Genomic DNA, 20,862 nt, shown 5'->3' on the forward strand with positions numbered 1-20,862 from the left:
GGCAAACTCCAACTGACTTGAGTTTAACCATCTGTGCTCATAGGCGGGTGCTTCTGCTGAATGTCAAGTTAAGAGTTCAATCCAGGGGGGAAACTGTGGTATGAAAAAGAACAGAAAATGGGGTGGGTACAGAGGCAGACATGAATGGAGGAGGAAATTAGATATAGGGAGTGAGGGGAAGTGGAAAGCCATTCCACTTCCATGTTTTGACCTGAACATTTGAACATAACTACAAGTAAATTAGATTTAACTTCCATGTCTTGACATGGAAGTTAAACTGAATAAAGTTGGGAGAACTTTTCCTTCCAGGTAGCTTTTCCTATCAGGGGTTATGGTTTCATTTGACACCTGTGAAGGAAAAAAAAGATTTTTTTAAAAATTCCTGCAGTGGCAACTTCCCAGTAGCAGTTCAAAAATTGGAAGTATGGAAAACTCTGGAAAAGGATGGCTTGCAACTTCTAATGGGGTTTCCATTGTGGACTGCAACTGACAGAGTATTGTAGTTTTTGAAATAACAGCACAGACTGGGCTTGATCCTTCTGCATTAAATGATTTGGGTGCTTTTGCAAGTGAAAGAGCAGGAACAGGGCCTATTCTGGGAAACATAAAACAGAGGGACAGCAGTGCTTTAATTCTTCCAATGCTTTTTTCTTTTAATCCTTAGTTCCTGGATTAATATGACTGCATGAGGCTACCAAATTTCATATGAATAAAAGGGAGTAAATTTATATTCCTGGTGTTTGCAATAGGAATACTGAAATATGAACTCTGAAGGTTCAAACGGAAAGCAACAAGTCCCAGTTTCATCATTAAAACCTGTATTTTAAAATCCTTGGAATTGTCCATAATGTGAAAGTTGTATTACAAATGTTACACAGAAGAACAACAAAAAATCATGATGTTATTTCCTGTTCTATATACCTGGCATGGGCTAGACATAGAAAAGGGTAAAGCACTATATCATTTAAGTTAAGCTCATAACCAGACTTCCTTTACAAGCTATTTTTCCAATTCCCTCTTCCTTCATACTTAACTGCCTCCACACTACTGGATTTTGTTCTAGCAGTTTCTGACCTGGTATTTCCATGCCTGCTTTCAGACTTGGGATCAATATGGAGGAAAAATTCCTTTATGTCAGTATGCCTGTGGAGATATCAGAACTAATGGAAGCATTTCAAGCACAGAGTCAATATAAGGCTTGTTCCTTTCTTAAAATACTTCTTGAAACACAAGAAATAAAGCGTAATCTTGCATTGGGTTTTCTATTAAAATTCAGTGGTAGCATAAATGAAAATTAGTCCTCCCTTGGATTTTGCAGCATAAAATCTGTTGCTTTCATCTTCAAAGCCACAACAGACTGTTCTGAATGTTCTGTCTTTTGTGGCCTGAAACAATTAAGAAAATATGCACATGCTTCATTTCTAATGTGTGTTTTAACTTAATCTTGTAACAACAAGATTGGTGGAAGAGAAGCAGGCGCTGTGTTGGAGTAATGAGAACAAATCTCCAGATTTTTCTTTTTAAGAGCTAACCATTTGAATTTTTTTCTTTCACATTATTTCCTTTTGTCCTAATTTACTTGTACTTATGTCCATATTTTCTTCCCTAGAGGAAACTGTGAAGAAGGGATTCAGAGTTCTCTCTAATTATAGTGTATTGCTGTTACAATGGTTAATGTGCCTCAGCAGAAAAGTATCTAAAGACAGTTTTGTCTGAAACCAGGCTTTGCTGGTTTGGTTTTTCTTGTATTTCAGAGGCCCTTTACTCAGTTTTGTGCATTTGTTGGTAGGTCAGTAAACCTGACACCTCTGATCAGTTATGAAAATGGGGTGAACTTCTAGGTGTGAAGGAGCATATGCAGTTACAAGAAACAATTTTATTAACTTAGGAGATCAGTGAAATCGAGGAAGGAGGGGTGACCAACCTAATTCATTTTCTCTGCTCAGATGTAGAGCCTTCAAACTGACTCCAGCTTATGCAGTATTGAAAGTGTGCTTGGTTAAAGGTCTTCAGTTTGAAATCTATCAGAATTTCCTTTTTTTTTTTCATGAGCTACTGTCCTATCTTTAGTGCTCTTTATAACCATTTTTTTTAGAATGAAGGTGTGACTCTTCTACCAAGGGAGCCTCAATTAGCAGTTTTTCAGACCAATCTTAGTAGAGGGATAGGCTGAATTCATAGCAGTGAAGAAACACTTAGAGACATGGCTTATGAATTAACTGACCACAGTAATGGCATGCATTAAGGGAGGTCCCTCAGTTTTGCTATTTGAGATAGCTAGCTGGGAGACTTTGTTGCTTCCTTCTTGCTGTGTGGTGCAGCCTGTTTCCTTGCCTGTCGAGTCTCATCCTTATCATGCCTTTTACCTGCATGCTGCTCTCTGCCGCCTTCTGTGCTGCTGGGAGTCTGGTTGGATGTTCAGCAGTAAAACATCTAATAACTTCATCATTCATGTATCTGCTGAGCTGATTCTTTAATTGGGTCCTACTCTTACAAGTGGCTAAGTGACTTGATAGATTGCGTTGCATTGCAGACAGATAAATTGCGTATTTGAGTGACTCGTGGGTTTTATGGTTGTGTTTTCTTTTAATCCCAGTGGGGCACTGCAGTTACTGGGGAGTGATGCGAAACTTGTTGTGGCTGACACATGTTCAACAGTTTGCTTCCAGAAATCACATAATACTTTGTTTTCCTTGTGGAATAGCTGTTGTTGAGGTATATGTAAGGAGGAGTCAATCTAACTTGACTTCTAGCTTCCAGTCATATGAATTAGTAGCAGGGCAGTGGAAGTTGGCAGAGGAAAGGCAGAAGGTTAGCTGACAAACAGCAGTAACTAAGCTGATTCCCTGCTTCCATCTGTGCAAACTCCTCCAGTCCCTATATATTCTTCCTGATATGTACAAGTCTTAGGTGAAGTTGTGTGTTACAGGAAACAGCTAGTGAGGGGAAGAGGGCAGTATTAAAACACTGCAATATGAGCATGCTTAAGTACCTCCTTAAGGTATAGCTTAAGGAAAGGGTATAACTTTCTGATGATCCATCCAGACATTATTTTCCATAGTCTCAAATTTCCCTGGGTTTCAGGTTGTCTTTTGATGGATGGTAGCCACTTGGACCAAGATCACTGTCATTGCTAGTTACTGTGGTATGGAGTACAGGTGTCCATCTGAGCCCTGTTGGCCAGAGTGTTAAAGCAACACGAACTTCCTTGTGGGTAATGGCAGAAATATTTTTTTTCTAGAGCTCACTGAATGGCACTCTGTCCTAACTTGCAGTCAGGCTTTCCCTGCCCAAGTTTGTCCACATCTAGCAGGTTTGTCATCCATACAACCATGTGGACTATTATTGGCCTCAGCGCTGGTTTCTGTTTTCTTCTGGTTTACTTCTGAATCTAAACTCTTGTGGACTCAGAAGCCTTCTGGGAGCAAACTATTTATTTTTAAAGTTTGGAACCCAGACAGAGGATTCAGGAGTAGGGGAAGCTGAATGGAAGTGTGGGAGCGGTATGCTTACCAACTCTTAACTATGGAGTCGGTGAGACTTGAAGTACTGTGTCTTTAGTATGGCTTTGTTCTTTTTTTGTCTTTTCAGAACAGAACCAAAAATCTTCTGTGTAGTTGCTCTTGTATGTGTATAGGACAGGAAGCTGATTTAAGGAGACAAATGGAAAGGTCTTTATTGCCTGTGTAAGGAGAAGCAATATTCATATACTCTGAAAAGGTATGTATTAGAAGATATTGGCAATACTCATTTGCATTAAGGTTCTTTCTCTCAAGAGCCATGACTTCCTGCCATTCACTACAAAAATTTCCCTTAGCTTTCTGTTCTCAAGGGGAAAATAGCCTATCCTTGTTCCCAAGATTCAACCTTTGAATATGATGTTCTAGCTAATCATAAGACTGTGTATCTAAAGAAACAATTCATTTAGCTGTGCAACAGCGATTACAGTTGTTTTCAGGCTAACTGTAAAGCAAGTTCTGTCTTTTCATTGGCATTCAGTGGCAGCAAACTTAGGCCCTTTAATCCATAATGGGGAGGTACTACAAAGAAAATACACCAAGAGTATGCAATATAGGCTGAGCAAATGCAAATGTTATTATAAAATAGCTAATCCCACTGTTTGTTTTTTTCTTCTTTTGATTTGTGTATTTTCATGTTCACAGGTCTGCTGTAGTTTTCTGCCACTTAATGCTAACAAGGAAAAAAAAACACCAAAAAACCCAACTCATCTGCTTGAGGAGATTCTGTTGTAATGTATCCAGTGGCTGTCCCTGTACCAGGAGGTGAAGGAAGTAATGGACAACATGAGAAATTTATTTTTTTCCTTTTTGTTTTTGGAGCTGTGTTGCTCTGTGCTGGATTCCTGCTTTCAGTCTTTATTCTCCAGTCATGCCCATCTGGAACCTTCAGTGACTGTAACGAAGTCCTTAAGGCTGCTGGGCCCGTGCTGGCTGTAACTGGACTGGTTTGTGTTTTACTGGCACGATCAAGGGCCAGGCTGTATATAAGACAAAGACAATTGCAAAATGAGCAGGTATACAGCCTTGTTTTTTGTCATGGGAGCTGTCAGTTTGCCCAGTTTCTCATATTTGGATTCTTGTTTTTAACTAGTGGAATGCTAATTAGCATCCTGGGCATTTGGGTTCCTGGCTGCAGCAATGGCTGGCACAGCATACAACTCAATCACACTGGCAGTTCTGATGTGGACCTCCAGGGCTGTGGATTCCTGTCACTCCAAATCATGGGACCTCTGATTGTGCTCACTGGGTTGTGTTTCTTTGTGATAGCTCATGTTAAAAAGAAACAAAACTTAAATCTCAACCAAGAATCTTGTGAAAGTGAAGAACATCCTCAGAGCCCTGAATCTTTTCAGGTTACAGTAGGTGGGTAAATAATGTGTGAACTTTACATTTGAGAGTTAGTAGGGTGGTTTTTTTCCACTAACTGTTTACCTCTGAATATTACTCATTTGAGCTCTAAGCATGTCCATTCTGGCATGTCACACCAGCCAAAACAAACGTTGCGTTGTCTTGTATGTTTTCTGTATGGTCAGTTCAGTTACCTTTCCCTCAGACAACCTCTCCTTTAGCATAAAAAGAAAGGTATAACTGGGCAAAAGAAGCCACATAATCCAACACACATGAGTCCAATCCCACTTCCTTTCCTGAAGGGTATAGCTGACACTGCAAATCATAGGTCTAATGACTTCTGTGACTATATTTAAGACTTATTTTAGTCTTGACCTCAGACCCCTTAAACAGGAGAATCTGATTCATAGGCAGTGTATTGTTTTTTTAATCATGGCCACATCTTCCATCAGTCAGAGGTGTAACTGCAAGATACTTGTTACTAGTGCAGTATTTGAGTAAATGTGGTACGTTAGCAGGGAGTGCTCTGCTGCATATAGCACTGCGTTTAATACCCCTTGAATACGTTCTATGCATAGATTATTCTGATAACTCTCTAGCTTTCAGAAAGGATTAATAAGTCAATCATAGTATTGCTTGACTGTCATCTGACTGACTGGACTTGAAATTCATTATGCAAAACTTTTTTCCTTCTGCCTGTGAAACCAATGTACAGACCTGTAATCTGGTGATCCTCAGAAAATGTGAGGGTTTAACATCTGTCTTCCAGCCACCAGAATAAATCAAAGGATTGTAGAAAGGAATTCAGATTGTCTTTAAAGGCAAGAAAACAAAATTTGTGGATTCCTTTTGTAATCCTATCAGGAGAAGTAAAACTGAAAGGCTGCAGGCTGAGATCTGGTTGGCATAGTGATGTTCTGGAACAGTGATGACTCAGCTAGAAAACACCCATCACCTCACTCAACATTTTTGGTGCTCCTTGACCTGTCCCTGCACACAAATTACAGAGGCAAAAAGGTGCCAGGCAGTTGTCAGTGTTCATATAAATCATGCAAGCTCAGTCACTGATACAAACTGTCTCTTTAAAACAAAATTTGAAACTCCTCAATTACTAAGTTAAAATTGGCAGAGATGCTGCACAGTACACTTAATAGTGAATTATGTATCAATAGCATTGTGGTACTAATGTTAATACTGTGCTTCCAGCTACAGGTAATTTAGTAGGGAAGCTGTCAAGGCACACAAAATCAGTCATCAGAGCCATTAATGACTTGAAGACTTTTGTTGTAACACTGCAGCAGATGTGGAGGAACCTAAACTCCATACTCCTATACAACATATTGTAGGTATATGAGGAAAACTGAATACTTGCTACCCTTAAAGTGAGCCAGCAGTAACTGTGTGCTTTGCACTTCAGTTTCTGAAGACGGCCAACAGTGAAGAGGTTTGTGTCTCTTAGCTAGATAGAACACTCCCCCTCCCCAGCTCTATTTTCTAAATTAAATCTTCCATTTATGAATATGCTGCATCTTTATTTTGGGATAATTTTGGTTTTGAATGTACCTCCAATGTACTTTAACGGCCCAGAATATAACAGTTCTGTATGTGGGATCATTGCACTTTATCTTAAAAGTTATACAAGTGCATATGGTGTGTGTATCATTCCAAAGACAGGAAATATCCCAGGATACAGTTAGAATAAACAGTGGTGTTCATCTTTTCAGAGGTAGTAACTGGTGGTTTTTTTCCTAGGTGATGCTGTAATGGTATTCCCACCTCCACCACCTCCTTATTTTGCTGACCCTGTGTCACCAGCTGTGACACATTGTCTTATGTCAAGTGGTTTGCCTACAAGTGAAAATCCTCCACCATACCACTCCATCTTCAGTGATGGGTAAGACTGTTTTCTTCTGTCTTTGGAGATCCGAGATGTTTCTCATGGTATCCAAGACCATGTTCTTAAATAATGACAGTGAATTAATTCTCTACTAGGCACTACAAAGTTGTCTAGTGCATCACTCAACTTACTTCAGATACCTTACTTGAAATGTCATTAAAATATCCTAGTATAAAAGCAGAATCACAAACCATGGAGTGTCCTCCATGAAGGTTGAATTTTTACCAGTTTATTATGACTTAAAAGAACTTAGAAAGTGAAAACAAAGCCTTAAATCAGTGGCCTTATATAAATACACTTAGATTAGATTTCTTCCAGAGATTGTCCGAGAGAACGTGCCCCTGACAGTAGTGCCCCAGTGGCATGATGTCCACACTGCCAGATTTTAGGAGGTCCCTGTAGAACCAATGCATTAAGGCCTTCATGACACCTATCCACAGGCCCTGTGGTTCATGTACATAGCACCTAGGGAAGGGAGACATTCAGTGTTTGGTTCCCACTGACTGAGGGCCAGCTTGAGGTTGATGACTTGTGCTGAGGGATGCAATGCCTAATAAACCCTAGCTACACACATAATTCATTCAGTCTGCAGTTTTTCCACTTAAATTGTTTCAGAGAGAGTACTTTTGCACAAAGCTGATGAGAATCTCTTGATTACTCAGTGTCCTAAACATCTGCCAATTCAGGATGATAAGCATAGATGTGGGCATGTGAGGATGTTGGGGTTCATCAAGCAAAAGTGCTTTCCAGAGAGCAATGGCTCTCATGACCAGGCACAATTAGTTGTGTGAAGAAACATTTTATTTTCTTCAATATAAAAGTCTTTGCCTGTTCTCAGATTGCAAGTGTGTAAAACGTGTGGATTATTGAATGGTGTGAAAGAATGCAAGCAGCACATCCTGCACAGAAAAATTAAAAACAAAGTGGGGTGGGGGGGGAATTGCAAAAAAGCTACTTCCTCAGACTTCTTGTGGGCTCTCCCTGCTGGTGTATGTATGAGTTGACCTCTCTTTCCTTCACCCATCTACAAAATGCCCTGCAGCTGGATTAAGTGCCTCAACCCATGAATGTCCAGTTCTGGTGCTCCAAACTTTGTGATACCATCAACCTAATCATTGTTGATTGCCTGTCTGGACTTATCTGTCTTGTGAACACATGTACACAAAGAGGCAGTTTGTAGCCCAGCTTGTTGGGACTGTTTCTAGTGGAGTGGACAAAACACTTCAACCTTGAATGCAGGAACCCTGACCCCCTTTGGGTGCCCTAGCTGTTGCACTTCCATGGAACGATCTTCCTCACAGAGACCATGTGAGTTGATACCACCTCTGGGTATTTCACTTGGTCATGCTGTCCCATGGCTCCACACTTGGTAGCAGCCACGGCATCTTGACTAGTGCAAATGGGTTCCCAAGCCCTTTCATGGAGGAGAAGCAGTGGCCTTGTTCCTCCTAACATAGTGCCATGGTTGAAGATCCCAAAGCTGGAAGGGAATACCTATTTCATATGTGGGTGGTTACTGCGCAAATACGATTTGCCTCTTCAGTCTGTTGCCCGTCTTCTGTCAGCAAGTGCTGTAGTGGAGGCTGTGCTGGATGAGAAAGCTTGTAGGAAGCTGAGTCATGGTCTGATCACAGAAGTAATTGGGTTTTTCCTGCAGTCTGTGATATAGCGCTTCAGCATTTGTCTTGTAGTATGTTCTTTTCTCTCCTTTAAACATGTGCCCTCACACGCCAGTAACAGCACTGAAGATGAGGTGACTACGTTCTGTGTTCCTGCTTTTCATGCAGTATTGGTGGGGGCACAGATGTATGCACAAAGGCAAGAGTCAGGTCTGGGAGCAAGTCAGGAGGAACAAGGAGTCCTTCCCTTTGCTTGAGAAGCAGCTGAAGCAATATGCTGAGGGGCAGCTCCAGGTAGAGATGAGCAGGGTACCAGAACCATGTGGGTGCAACCGATGGGAATCCAGTTATGATGGTCGGAGGAGTGCAGTGAATACTTGTCTGCCCATCTTGAGTGTCACTGGGATCTTAGCAGTCTGTTGCTCCAGCTCTGAGGAGGAGTGCTACTCCTTATGTCTGTCATGGGTTGCTGGAAAGCTTAATAAAAGTTTCAAGTTGTCTTTCATCAAGATCTCAAATGGCTAAGGATTGTGATCTTTGTGATGCAGTTCTGTCTAGTAACTTTCATAAGGGAAGGGGACAAGAGTGTATGTGATAGACTACAAAAGGGAAGATGCATTAGGAGCTAAGGATCAGAAGAAGATTTAATACGGTTGTGAGATAGCCCTGCCAGAAGCAGCTAATACCCATAAGCCAGGCTGTGACTGGTGGTGTGAAAGGTTAGAAGGCAGCTTGTTTGCCCTTCCCCTCTGAAGTAATAGAATTTTCATATGAGTCATAATGTAGCCCACAGTCCTTCAGGGATTTTTAGGGAGTGTGTGCTTACATGTATGTTTATGTAAGTCAAGTGGAATTTCACTCACTGTAGAGAAATGAGTTATGCTAATATGCAGTCTTCTGTTTTATAGAGCACAGCTTGCAGACGATGAAAGAACAGTTGCTGTTACAGACTATGAAACCATATATACAATTTCTGGAAGCAGCTCACCTTCGGATATTTTACCGATGCTATACCTCCCCTCTGAATCACCTCCAAAATACGAAGAAAAAGCATCAATGACAAATAATGAATATTCTCCATCTTCTTCATCTATTTCCTTAGCCACATCTGACACCAGCTCATAGAGGACTGTCAGCTAGACTTCATTTTTAAATCAAATTGTACACTCAGATTTACAGTTTTTGCATTTTGTAATAAAAGCAACAACGTTGGCTGTGTCTAATTTTTCATGGAAAGCACAAGTGATTCATTTGGGTTTCAAGAAATATTAGATTATGCTGGGCTTCTGAGCAAGTAGGCTGAAGGTCTTCAGTTCTCGGCAAGAATGTTAAATCCTCATCTTGTTCTGTTACAGTTTCATCTCCTATTTTTAGTTGTTCTTTATATAATGGAGGCGCTAAGTAGAGACCAACTCTTCTGCTTATTTCAATTAAATCTGTTTGGAGCTTCAAAAAGGAAATAATTAGGAAGTGTTTTTATTTCTATTTTTATATTACTTTTGTGGAAAATACTTGTTTGCAAAATTACTGACTTTATATGTAGATGTATATGACATATATATACACACTCAGAGCATCACAAATAGGGATGTTTACGATTGGGACCAAATATGTTATGGAGAACTCAAATGGTTGCTTTTTGGTCTGCCTGGTAACAAACACTCCATAGCTTAATTTAGACCCTCTCTGGTCCTTATATAATTATAATCCCTATGAAAATCAGTTTTAGCCAGCAGTTAAGAGCCCTAAGGCAACACTGAGGGTAGTTAATAGGCTAACAGTTTAACTGTGGTAATGCCTGATATCAGGGGGATTATACTGCTGTTCTGTATCATCATTCATGGTCTATGCAAGGAGTGCTTGTTTTGTGAGAGTAAGCGCCAGACAGCAGTGGTATCTTCCAGGTGCAGACGTTGCTTATCAGCAAACGCAACAGAGGGAGTTTCAGGGAAATGCATGCAACAGGTGTTTTTAACTGACACAGCACTTGACAAACGCTTCAGAAATACAGCCCTCTTCGCTCCTCTGTCCCTGTGCAGCCCCTAAGTTAGCAGTAGCTGCCTGCCTTCAGCGTGGGGTGGTGACAGGTTCTAGTTCTGTTTTGCGAACATTTGCACCCATTCCCAAACTGAAGGATTTGCTTGCAGTAGGTAAGGTTAATTAGCAAGAACTGAGTTGTTGCTGACCTTTGATGCTTACAACTTGCTCTGAACCTTGTTTGAAAAAAACAGACCTGATTCTGTGTCCAGAAACAGAAGGTGGCAGAGCTACTCTTTGGGCTTGGTTCAGCATGGTGAACTTATCAGCATTAAAACATCTTGCAAGAACAAGCTCTGTCTTGTTCAGCTGAGTCTGAACACCTGCATGCTCTGGGACCTCAGCTACACCTCAGCCTGTCTTCTGCCATGTTCCCTGTGCAGCCACACAAAAGCAAACCAGCCTGTGTGGGAGGTATATTTAGCCAGCAATAGAGCTGAGGGGCTTATGCATGCAGAGTAATGAGCAAACACAGCACAGAGAGGGATTTGGTATGTGGGAGCTGATTAAACTGGCATGACTCAGCCATGGGAAATGTCTGTGAAGAAGGGGTATCCTCAAAAGCCAGCAGGCATTTTGTCCTCTTTTTCTCTCAAGTGTTTTATACACAGTGAGTTTTTCAAGGATGCTATTCCTCGAATGCCTTCTGTAATCCAAGCTATCATTCAAAGCTTTTATTTCTAACCTGATTTTTAACTGTGGTTCCCACTGCCCTGCATGATTTGTGCATAAAGAGCCTTGCACATGTCGAGGGAGCTTGTCTCTCTCCCTGGATTTGTCATGCAAAGTGTAATATTTAAAAAGTATAAAAACAGTAAAATATAGCAAGTACAGAAGCTGGGGAATTTTGCCTGAAATATCCTATACAGACAAAGACCCACATTGGCTTTGTTGTGTTGTTTTAATTACAAATTAATACTAATTTGCTGAAAAGGTGAAACATCAAAAAGCGTTTAAACAGATCTTGAAATATGTCACCATCTTTTTTTTTTTTTAATACAGTCATATCTGATTGCTAACTGTAAAGGTATTAACCTTTTGTGCTGCCTGCAATTTGCTCAATCAGTTTTTCCCAAGATGTACCCAAGAGACCAGGCAAATCAAGTAGAACATGCTGACTCTGAGCTGAGTCCTCTGGAAGTAAAACATGATCTTCTTGTTTTTCTTCAAGGTTATTCTGTTTTGACCTTCTACTGCAGAGTCTCCAGTATAGATCACTTTATTTCTAAAAAAACAGTCTTCATGGAAAGCATCCTTTAGAAAGCTGCTGACCTGACTTTTCGGAGTCAGCACCTGAATTTCCTGGGAAGGGTAGGCATTACTTACCTCCGAAAAGAAGGATTGAAAACAGAATTTCTCTCTGTATCATTTTGAGAAAGATGCTTAGGAAATAGTTCGATGTAGTTCAATGTCATCTTCTATTTTTGACTTGGAGAATCATTCCTTGAAAACTCCATGGATGTGCTAAGTGCATCTCCATAACCTGCTCAGCACTGAGAGCGCTAACATAGCTAGGGCAGCAGTATTGCTTACTGTGTTGTCAAAATCTGTTTCAGCAAGGTCAGAAAATGTGAGTAAGAGGCTAGCAGATCTGCTTCCACCACTGAAGGCTACCACTGGGTGAACAGCATTAGTGGCAGGAATTTTTGATGTGGGGAGTAGGGGTGAAATGTCTGTATTGGAAAGGAAGCAACACCTTGTAAAACTATAAAAGTAGCTTAAAATAATGCAGAATAGCATTTTTATTGAGGAAATGAGATACTTTACTGTCACACTAATGGTGCTATAACCCCCTTTCTGCCCTACGGTTAGCTTAAGTGCTCGACATACAAACGCTAGGGAGCAAATCTAGTTGGTTACTCATTCACACTTACTTAAACAGGCAAAGTGGGAGGTTAAGGTTTGCTTATCCTCTGTAAGTAAAGTTAAGGTCTCTCTTCCTTGCTGCCTGCAGTGACATTGCTCTGCTTCTAGCTGCAACACTACAATCCATTGGATATGAGAAGGATTCACAAAAATATAAATGGATGCCTCTTTGCTAGCAGAAGTCTTTCCTCCTGTGTCACCAGCAGCTAAAAAAAATGGAAAGCTAACTCATCTGAAAAACTCACGATTGCACAGATCTCTGCAATGATGCCATGTTTTTAGGGTAGCAGCACTTGCTGGATTGCACCCACCTCATCCTTGTCCTTTGTGGTTGGTAACCCTCTATCCATCTATCCCTTTTCCATCCTACCTCTGCAGAGTCATGGCTAGTGGAGCATGTCTATGTCAATGCAGACATTTTTGCCAATACTTCCACATTTCTACAGCGAACGTGTCAGCCTTCACCTAGATTTGTACTCCTCCTGTCACACATGCATGTATCTGCATAAATAGTGATAGACATACCTTCACTTTGGTGTGCCTGCTGACAAGACAACACTCCCTGTGAGCATATAAAACCACCTTGCAGGTAGACGCAGTTGTGGGCAGCTGGCTGAACCTGCTCCTCACAGCTTATTTACGCTTTGAGGCTGGCAGTGCAATACTACAGGGCCCCAGGGTGCGAGGGCCACTCATGGTGGTTCTTCAGGTACTGCTCTTACACACATAATTCACGTCTTCCACTAAAGATGGCACGTACAGTCGCCTTTCCCTAGGGAAAAGTCTCTGTCAGTCAAGTCATTGGCTCCTTAGTCTCCCTACAATTGAATGTTTCGTTAGGGAGCGGTACTTTGTACCTACTCTTTTTGAAGCCAATCAGTGTGCAATACCGTGCTATAATTTTCTTTCATATGACGTCTTGTGCATGTCCTGTGTCTAAGTCCCTGACTATACTACGGGTATGTAAGAAAATAAAACCTCACTAAAATGGGCTGATAATATGAATGACTATGTAAAATTAATAGCAGAAGGAGAGGAGAAAAGGATTAAGTGAAGGCCTGTCAGTGTTTACTAGGATGACTCTTGAAACAGGTTAGAGAACTGAGGAGGTGCAGTGCATTACAGAAAACCAGCTTCCAGCAGCAAGCTGTGCTGCGGAAGTCTGCATTGGTGGTAGAAAATTATGTAGAAGAACAGAAAGCAAAGCAGTGCTTGTGTTCAGGGGTAAGGTCCCTGAAGCAGATGGGAAGAAAACTAGTGAGATCTGAGATCCGCATCCATTCTGAAAACCTCGTTCTGAACAATTCCTTACGTTTCACAAGACTTTTTTTCATGGGCTTAGGAGTTATTCCAGGTAAGAGGGGATGCATTTAGTAAATCAGCATCTTTGAGTTCCCAGAACACACACTTACTTGGCAAAGGGAAGTACTGGCCTTAAAAAATCAATGTGATCTGGTAATCTCTAAAGACCTTGACAGCTGCCTGAATGCAGAGAAGTAATGAGAGAAATGTGAGGAGGCTTAGAAAAATTGTATCCTACAAAGAGGGGGCAGTTTACAGGGAAAAGTATAATTTTAATTTAGGTCCTACTGCACCAAACAGAAAGTGTTTTCCATCCCATTTTCAATGTTCAAGTGACAAGTAGCCTTGGAAGAAACCACCTGTATTCTCCAGTTCTGCTGTGCACTTGCTCAACAACCATGAAGTCATGTCCTAGGCCAGAGGCAAAGAGCGTCAGCCATGGAATGATGCAACACCCAACTTGGAAAACTCTGGCTCCAGCCAGCATCTAAGGACCACTGTGTAGGACTGAGGAAGTGCTCCAGCACAATTGTGTTGCAAATAGTGGTTGCAGAGTTCTTGAATGAATGAGAGGAGGAAGGTGACACTACATCTGTATATACCATTAGTTAGCTATTACGATATAATGCTGCTTTTAAAAGGATGTTGGAAAGCCTGGAAGATTCAGCAAACAGTGACAAGAATGATTCATGGTATGGAAAAACCTGACTTGCAGAGAGCAGTAACAGAAGTTCATTCCATTAAGTTTACCAAATATGAGGTTAAAGTTGACTTAGGTTTTGGCCATAATTACCAGTACGAGGACAGCTAATGTAGCATTTCAGCACTTTCTAATTTAGTTGTCATCATACAAAATCACTCCATTGCAAGCCCTAACACTTTGCTTAAGTGGTGCAGAGTCCTGACTAGACTTGGTGCTGGGGGAAGGGCTGATCTTGAGTGTATTTGTCAGAGAATTTGTTGGCACCCTTGGTAATAGGAGAGTCATAATACTGACTTTGGAAACTTCCCAGATGTTTTTTAAAGGAGTCCAGCACTAATATTCCTGAAGGTCTATCTGGTAACAAATGAGAAAGACACATCTGCAATTGCAATTCAGCATCAGTTCTGAAGGTGCTAAATTTGGTGAGCAGCCCCTGTCAGAAGTGAGCTGTTGTCACACTGTGTGATACAAATGCACAGTAAAGGCACCTCTACTGATTTTGAAGAAGCAGTCTGAAAAGTGAGTTTTCTAGTTCTAGAACTATTTTTATCTTATAAATCTCAGGATAAGCTTGCTTCCCCAGAGCTGCTGGTAGCAGGAAATAGCATTATACATTCTATCACTTGAGGAGTAATCTCTGTCCTGTGTGTAGTCCCCTGCCATGTTAGTCAAAACAGATTGAATAGTTGGAGGTTTTTCCTCCTTAAGGAATTATATAAAGATGTTCTACCAGAACGACAGCAATTACTTTAGTCTGAAACTGTTAGGAAACAGAAAATCTCAGCATTCAGTTAATCTGTCTGTTTAATATATGGGACAGATGTTCAACAGAACAATTCATTGTGATGTAATAAAAAAAAATACTCTAGGTACTTCTGAGTTACAGCGTAAGATCCCTCTCTTTGCCAGGTTTAGCATTAGAGGAGATGCTTTCTCATTCCTGCAGTGGTGTGCTATTCAGGATATGTGGGCTTTATTCAGTATAAACTTTGAGGAAGGAGTGGAGATCCCACAACAAAAAATGTCCACAATTAGGGGGAAATTACAGAACAATTATGCTACCTTTGAACAGCTGGAAAGCTTTTGCTGGCTTGAAATAACTTTTTTCCCACAACCAGCAGCTCTCCCAGGCTGTTCAGCACTCACCACCCTTACTGCTTACCCTCCCACCCACCCACTGCTCCCCCTTGGCAAAATATCAGAAAGCCTCCTTTGATATTTTTTAAGCCACGGATGCTCTAGACTGCAGAACAAGCTGCAACAGAGGTCCAGGCATGGCTATAAATGTCACGCTTCAGAGCATTGCAAAGCACTCCCAGAAATGGCCACACGTTTTCCTGCAGATCCGGATTGCTGGAGCGGTGGCCCAAGGAGAGCGAGATTTGCAGCACTGCTGTTGACTGAACGTATGCTGTCCATATGTTTGATCCATCAGCTGGCGGGGGGCCTAGGAAAGGCTGCGGTGGGTGCAGCTTCCTTTCTCTGCCATCTGGCGTGGGCACAGCGAGGAAGTATCAGTGAGTGCCAAATTAAAGACGAGGATAAACAAAGAGATAAGCAGCCATGCAAGGGTGAAGCAATTTCGGAAGCGATGGTGGTAATTCAAGAAGTCTTTAGTGATCGCTTCAGGCTTCACTTCCCAGACCTTTATTCTTCTAAGCAAAGTTTATTCTTTCACATGATGGACTCTGTTAACCATACACGCACAAAGTTCTTGTATAACTAACCTGAACCTTTGACTTTAAATGCTCTGCCGAGTCCTCTACAAGCCCCCTTTCTCTTGAGGCAGCAGATACGTTATACTCAGTAATGGAGCAGAACAACAACAACGTAGAAGATTTCTCCTTGAATGTCTTTTCTGTCACTCCTTATCAGCCAAACAGATCTGACGTCCTGGTGTCAGATGGGGATAAAGCCGGCACCACTTTGCTCTTTTCAGGTGTGTTTTTGGGACTGGTGGGAATCACTTTCACCGTGATGGGATGGATAAAATACGACGGCATCACTCACCTGGAATGGACTCAGTTACTGGGGCCTATTCTGCTGTCTGTTGGGGTGACTTTTATTCTGATTGCTGTTTGTAAATTTAACATGCTTACATGCAAGCCCTGTAAAGAGAGAGAGGAAAATACGTCAGACCTCGACCAGACTGCGAGTGGACAGTCCTTTGTCTTCACCGGCATTAACCAGCCTATAACGTTCCACGGTGCCACGGTGGTACAGTACATCCCTCCGCCGTACCCAGCCCAGGAGGGCATGGCTGTGGGTCCCGGCTACCTTCACCCGGTGCTCAGCTGCTGCGGTGCTGTTTCCTCCAGCTCCTCACCCGTTCCCACCCCGGGCTCTGCTCACTTCTGCCCTGCCTACCCCCTGGATAACCCGGCTTTTGCCGGAGACGAGAACTACGCTGCTTATCCTGCAGAGAATGCCAGGAATCAGAGGTACATCTTCTGAAATGCATTTGTGTGTTTGGAAACAGGCTTCTGAGTATTTTAAGCGCTAGGTATGGTTTCAAGGGAAACAAAAGCTAGTCCAGGGTGTTATCCTTCTTCAGACATTTTTTTTTCTTTGTTAGGAGGATTTTCTGGGTAAAGACTATGGAGATCTACTTTTTCTGGAAAGCATTTTTATCCGAATTAAATTCACTTATGAATCCCTTTCAATTTTCAGTCTACTAAGTATCTCATTAGTTTTGAAGATATTAATATATATGCTCTGCCCATGGAGGGGTATGCTTATCTTACTACCCTTAGATCGTTGACCAGAAGGTTATTACATGTACAGCCAGAGGCTTCCATTCAAACATAATCACAACACACGAGTCAGTGCACAAACAGCGTTTTTTACAACAATGCAAGAATCAGTTTGGTACCAAATGCTCTCGCTCCTGATTACACCTGGTCCTAACATGCTCCTCTCCCACTGTAGCAACCTTCCAGCCCTTACCCTTTCCCTAGTTTTGGGGCATAAACAAGATATTGCTGATATTACAGAGCAGTATGAAACTGCTTTAATCACACACAAAATAATTTTATATAGTTCTTTCCTCTAAGGAAAAATATTCTAATGATAGGAATTACTCAGAATTATATCCTTCCTAGAACACAAGTCACTTTTAGTTAATCTATCGAAGTCTGTTTGAAAAATTGCTGACTAACGCGTCATCCTCAGCAACATGTGTGACAGGCATAGGCAGCATGAAAACAAAGGTCACCTCCTGCCACTTTTATACTTCATTAAAATAACACAGCAAATGGTTGAATTGCAGTAAAACTTCATCTTGTAGCATTTTCTCAAGAGGTCAGGAAGTGCTTTGCCCAGATAGATAAGGCTCACAGGATGCAGCACTGAGATTACTTGCATGCTTTGCGTTTGCTAAATTCTTTTTGTGCCTGCTCCTCTTCCTATTTTCAGGTCAGAGGACAGCTGTGATGAGCCAGAAGAACTGCTGGGAGACTACGCCTGTGATAACTTGTCACCTCCACGTTATGAGGAAATATACCCACTGTCTTCATAAAATAATCATGGATGACAGACAACAATTCTAAGAGGCGCCAACTTTTTAATTCTCAAGAATCTTTTCTTTAAACACTTGCATGATAAGGAAGTGCGAGCAAGATCTTGGTACTGATACACAGTTCAGTATCACTGAAGATATTTAACCAATCCCTTCTTTTTCTCCCTCAAAATTCATTAGCCTTTTGCTATGCAGTTTAATAACAAAGCTATTAATTATTTAATAGCAAAAAATATTAATAGCAAAGCTATTAAACCTAAGGACCTAAATCCATATTAGGGTTCCCCAACAAGAACTCTGATTTTCAGATTTGCTGAAACCAGTGTGAACTGTGAATGCACATGATGTTTGTGGAAGGTCATGATTGCTCCTGGACGTTCAGCATGATTAGAAAACACTTGATTTATTCTTGGTATATTTTCCCTCTTGATTGCTTGGCAAACTTCGAAAGTGCTCAAGTGTCTGATCAAAGAAAGTGCCTATAACGTCTTAATTCTGTCTGATTCCTTAGACTAGCTCACTCATTAGTAAGTCCAGTCTACAGATTAGACTTCCTCTGCTTGGTTCACCTGTACAACCCAGTTCTGTAGGCATTTTCGGAGCACCCTGCTTGAACCAGAGCATCCCAGAACGGAGAAAATACAAATAGTGACCTCTGCCCATTTTTACACAGACCTGTAAGAGACCCTGCGTGCATCAAATTCGGTTCCTTTCCCCACTTGAAGGAATGCAAAGCACTGTCTCCCGCCAGGAATCCTGACAACTACTAGGTTAATGTCCCTAAAGAAAATGGCACCTTTCTGAAGCCTTGACAGCGGTGTGTGGTCCTACCAGTCCTAAAGGCTTTAACAATCACAGCTTCTCCCTGCTGCACTCTCTCTCTGTGGGAGAGCTGTGGTGGAACCCATCCCAAGGTCCCTTCTTGTTTGAATGTGGGTCCTAGGCACACAACTCAGGCTGTAGGTTCCCCCAGAGCATCCAGGTAACTATGGGCTGCAGTGAACTTTCTTGCTCAAGTTCAACTTTCCAGACCAACATGATTCCAGGCATTGTATCCACAAATGGATTTACAGCTGTATCTAACAAAGAATGAGGTGCATAAGCCCTGAAATCTTGCAATCCAGAATGGCATTCCCAAAAAGCTTTGCTCAGGAGTTGTCTAAACCCCAGAGCAATGAGAATGCCATGAGTACTTTAATTTTTCTTTTGCCCTTCCACATACGCTTCAAGGTCTGCCTTTGAGTGTGCCTAGAAGTGTCCTGACACAGCTGGACAAGTCAGTATCTCCCCAGGCAGGATCCCATCAGTTTTGCCTATCTCCCTCAAAGGTCTCAAACCAAAAGTTGTTCTCACCTGGAGCAGGCACCACGCAAAGCAATCTGGAGGACAATGGTCACCATCCAAAGTCATCCAGCGGTGTGCTGCTGGTGTGCCTACAGGTCAGTCTCCTGGCCTGGAATAGCATGGTTAAAAGCAGGTGTCCATTATGGAATGCATCAACTTTCTCTCACTTGCCAACACAGCTGTCTCAGCTCCTGCCAGTTGTCATCAATCTTATGATCTTATTCTTGAAGGCTGGAGAAGCCTGATGTTGAGCTCAGGCAGGCGGTATGGGATGTACCTGGCAGCTGGAAGTCACTGAATGTCCACGCAGCCTCGCTAGCAATCAGGAGACATAGCTCTAGATGAAGAGTGGCATTCAGAGCATTGTCCAGTTGCATGAAGCTGCAGGTGCACACTGGCCTCCTTGTCTCCTATACTCACAGGGTGCCAAGAAATAAAGCATTTTTGGAGGGGCACAAGGCAACCACTATGCTCCACAGTGATGGACATGACACCATCAGAGGTCATATTTGGGACACAACATTTAAACCAACTCAAAGCTGGATTAGCAATTGTAGCAGCAGCTACTGGACAGTGACTGCAAACTATGTGTGAGGTTTTTCTCACTGGAGGAATATGGGGCACCCTGAATTTCAGCAGTGATGGCCTGGTGTTAGCAAGGTAGACATACGTAGTTGGAGAAAGGCAGGCAGTCTGTGTTCAGCATGATCTCTACAGGACTGAGAGACAGAACAGAAGGTCTAAAATTAAATGTAAGTTTCTCTTATGGAAATCTCTTGCTCCTCTTCCAGAATTTACACGGAGATGAACTCATTCTCCCTCCACAGCAGGAAACTGGAAGGTCCCAAATCCCCAGTTAGTTCCACATGGACAGATCCCTGCACTTAGCACATAGTTCTGCTGACTCCAGCAAGCACTGCAGGAGCACAGAGGTCAGGCTTGATGGATCCAATTGCAGGACCAGGGTCAAAATTTCTACCCGATCACCCTCCCCCACAACAAGAAAATTCCTTCAGTCAGAAACCACAGACTTTTGCTGTTGCTGGTCTTTTTTTTCCCCCCCCCCAAATATGTGGCATAAGCATGCTTCATGGATTAATCATAGCTTTATTTTTATGACATCAAACCGTACTGTCAGAGTAAATATGAGAAATCCAGAAGGTTGCACTGTGGACTCCATATTGGTTTTAAAGTTTACTTATGTAGACACTACGTTCATTGAAAGAGCCCTGGGTTTCTTTTTTAGAGAGAAGGCTGAATAAATAAATTTAAATAACCATGTATTAAAATGATCTTGACCCATCAGATGAATTCTGCCTGAATTCTGTAGGACTCTTTTCACGCTGCACAGATATTTTGAAGCTCCAGTCTAACGACATTTCTTTGCTGTACTGATTGATGATTATTGTTTTTAAGAATAGAGCACTAGTCTATGAAGGCTTTTCTTCCTCCTCTTCCTTCCACCTTCTACTTTCATGCTTTTTTCTATTTTAACAAATTTTTATCTTTAGGGTTTTTTTGCTTTTGTTACTCTGTCCTCAGTGATATAACTGTCACATGAATTCACTTCTCAGCATTATGATCTCTTCCTCCCCTATGATGAATGAAAGAAGAAACCTATTTGCCCAGACATTCAACCAAGGTGAACTGACACAGGTCTGCTAGATTATACTAATTTAACTTCTCAGAGCACCTGGAAGATTGTATTT

At 41.8% G+C, this 20,862-nt stretch overlaps 2 protein-coding genes across 2 annotated transcripts; both read left to right on the forward strand.

Annotated features, from left to right (window-relative positions):
• The first annotated feature begins 4,221 nt into the window (after window positions 1-4,221).
• Window positions 4,222-9,560, forward strand: TMEM171 (transmembrane protein 171). Its single transcript, XM_010286171.1, has 3 exons — window positions 4,222-4,883; window positions 6,621-6,762; window positions 9,293-9,560. Exons 1-3 carry the CDS (start codon window positions 4,253-4,255, stop codon window positions 9,507-9,509), a joined length of 990 nt encoding a protein of 329 aa, XP_010284473.1. The 5' UTR covers window positions 4,222-4,252; the 3' UTR covers window positions 9,510-9,560.
• A 6,541-nt stretch (window positions 9,561-16,101) lies between these two features.
• On the forward strand, window positions 16,102-17,809 carry TMEM174 (transmembrane protein 174). Its single transcript, XM_010286172.1, has 2 exons — window positions 16,102-16,733; window positions 17,707-17,809. The coding sequence occupies exons 1-2, from the start codon at window positions 16,102-16,104 to the stop codon at window positions 17,807-17,809; spliced, it is 735 nt and encodes a 244-aa protein (XP_010284474.1).
• Window positions 17,810-20,862: the final 3,053 nt, after the last annotated feature.

This window comes from Phaethon lepturus, unplaced genomic scaffold (assembly GCF_000687285.1).
Source record: "Phaethon lepturus isolate BGI_N335 unplaced genomic scaffold, ASM68728v1 scaffold49304, whole genome shotgun sequence".
NCBI lineage: Eukaryota > Metazoa > Chordata > Aves > Phaethontiformes > Phaethontidae > Phaethon > Phaethon lepturus.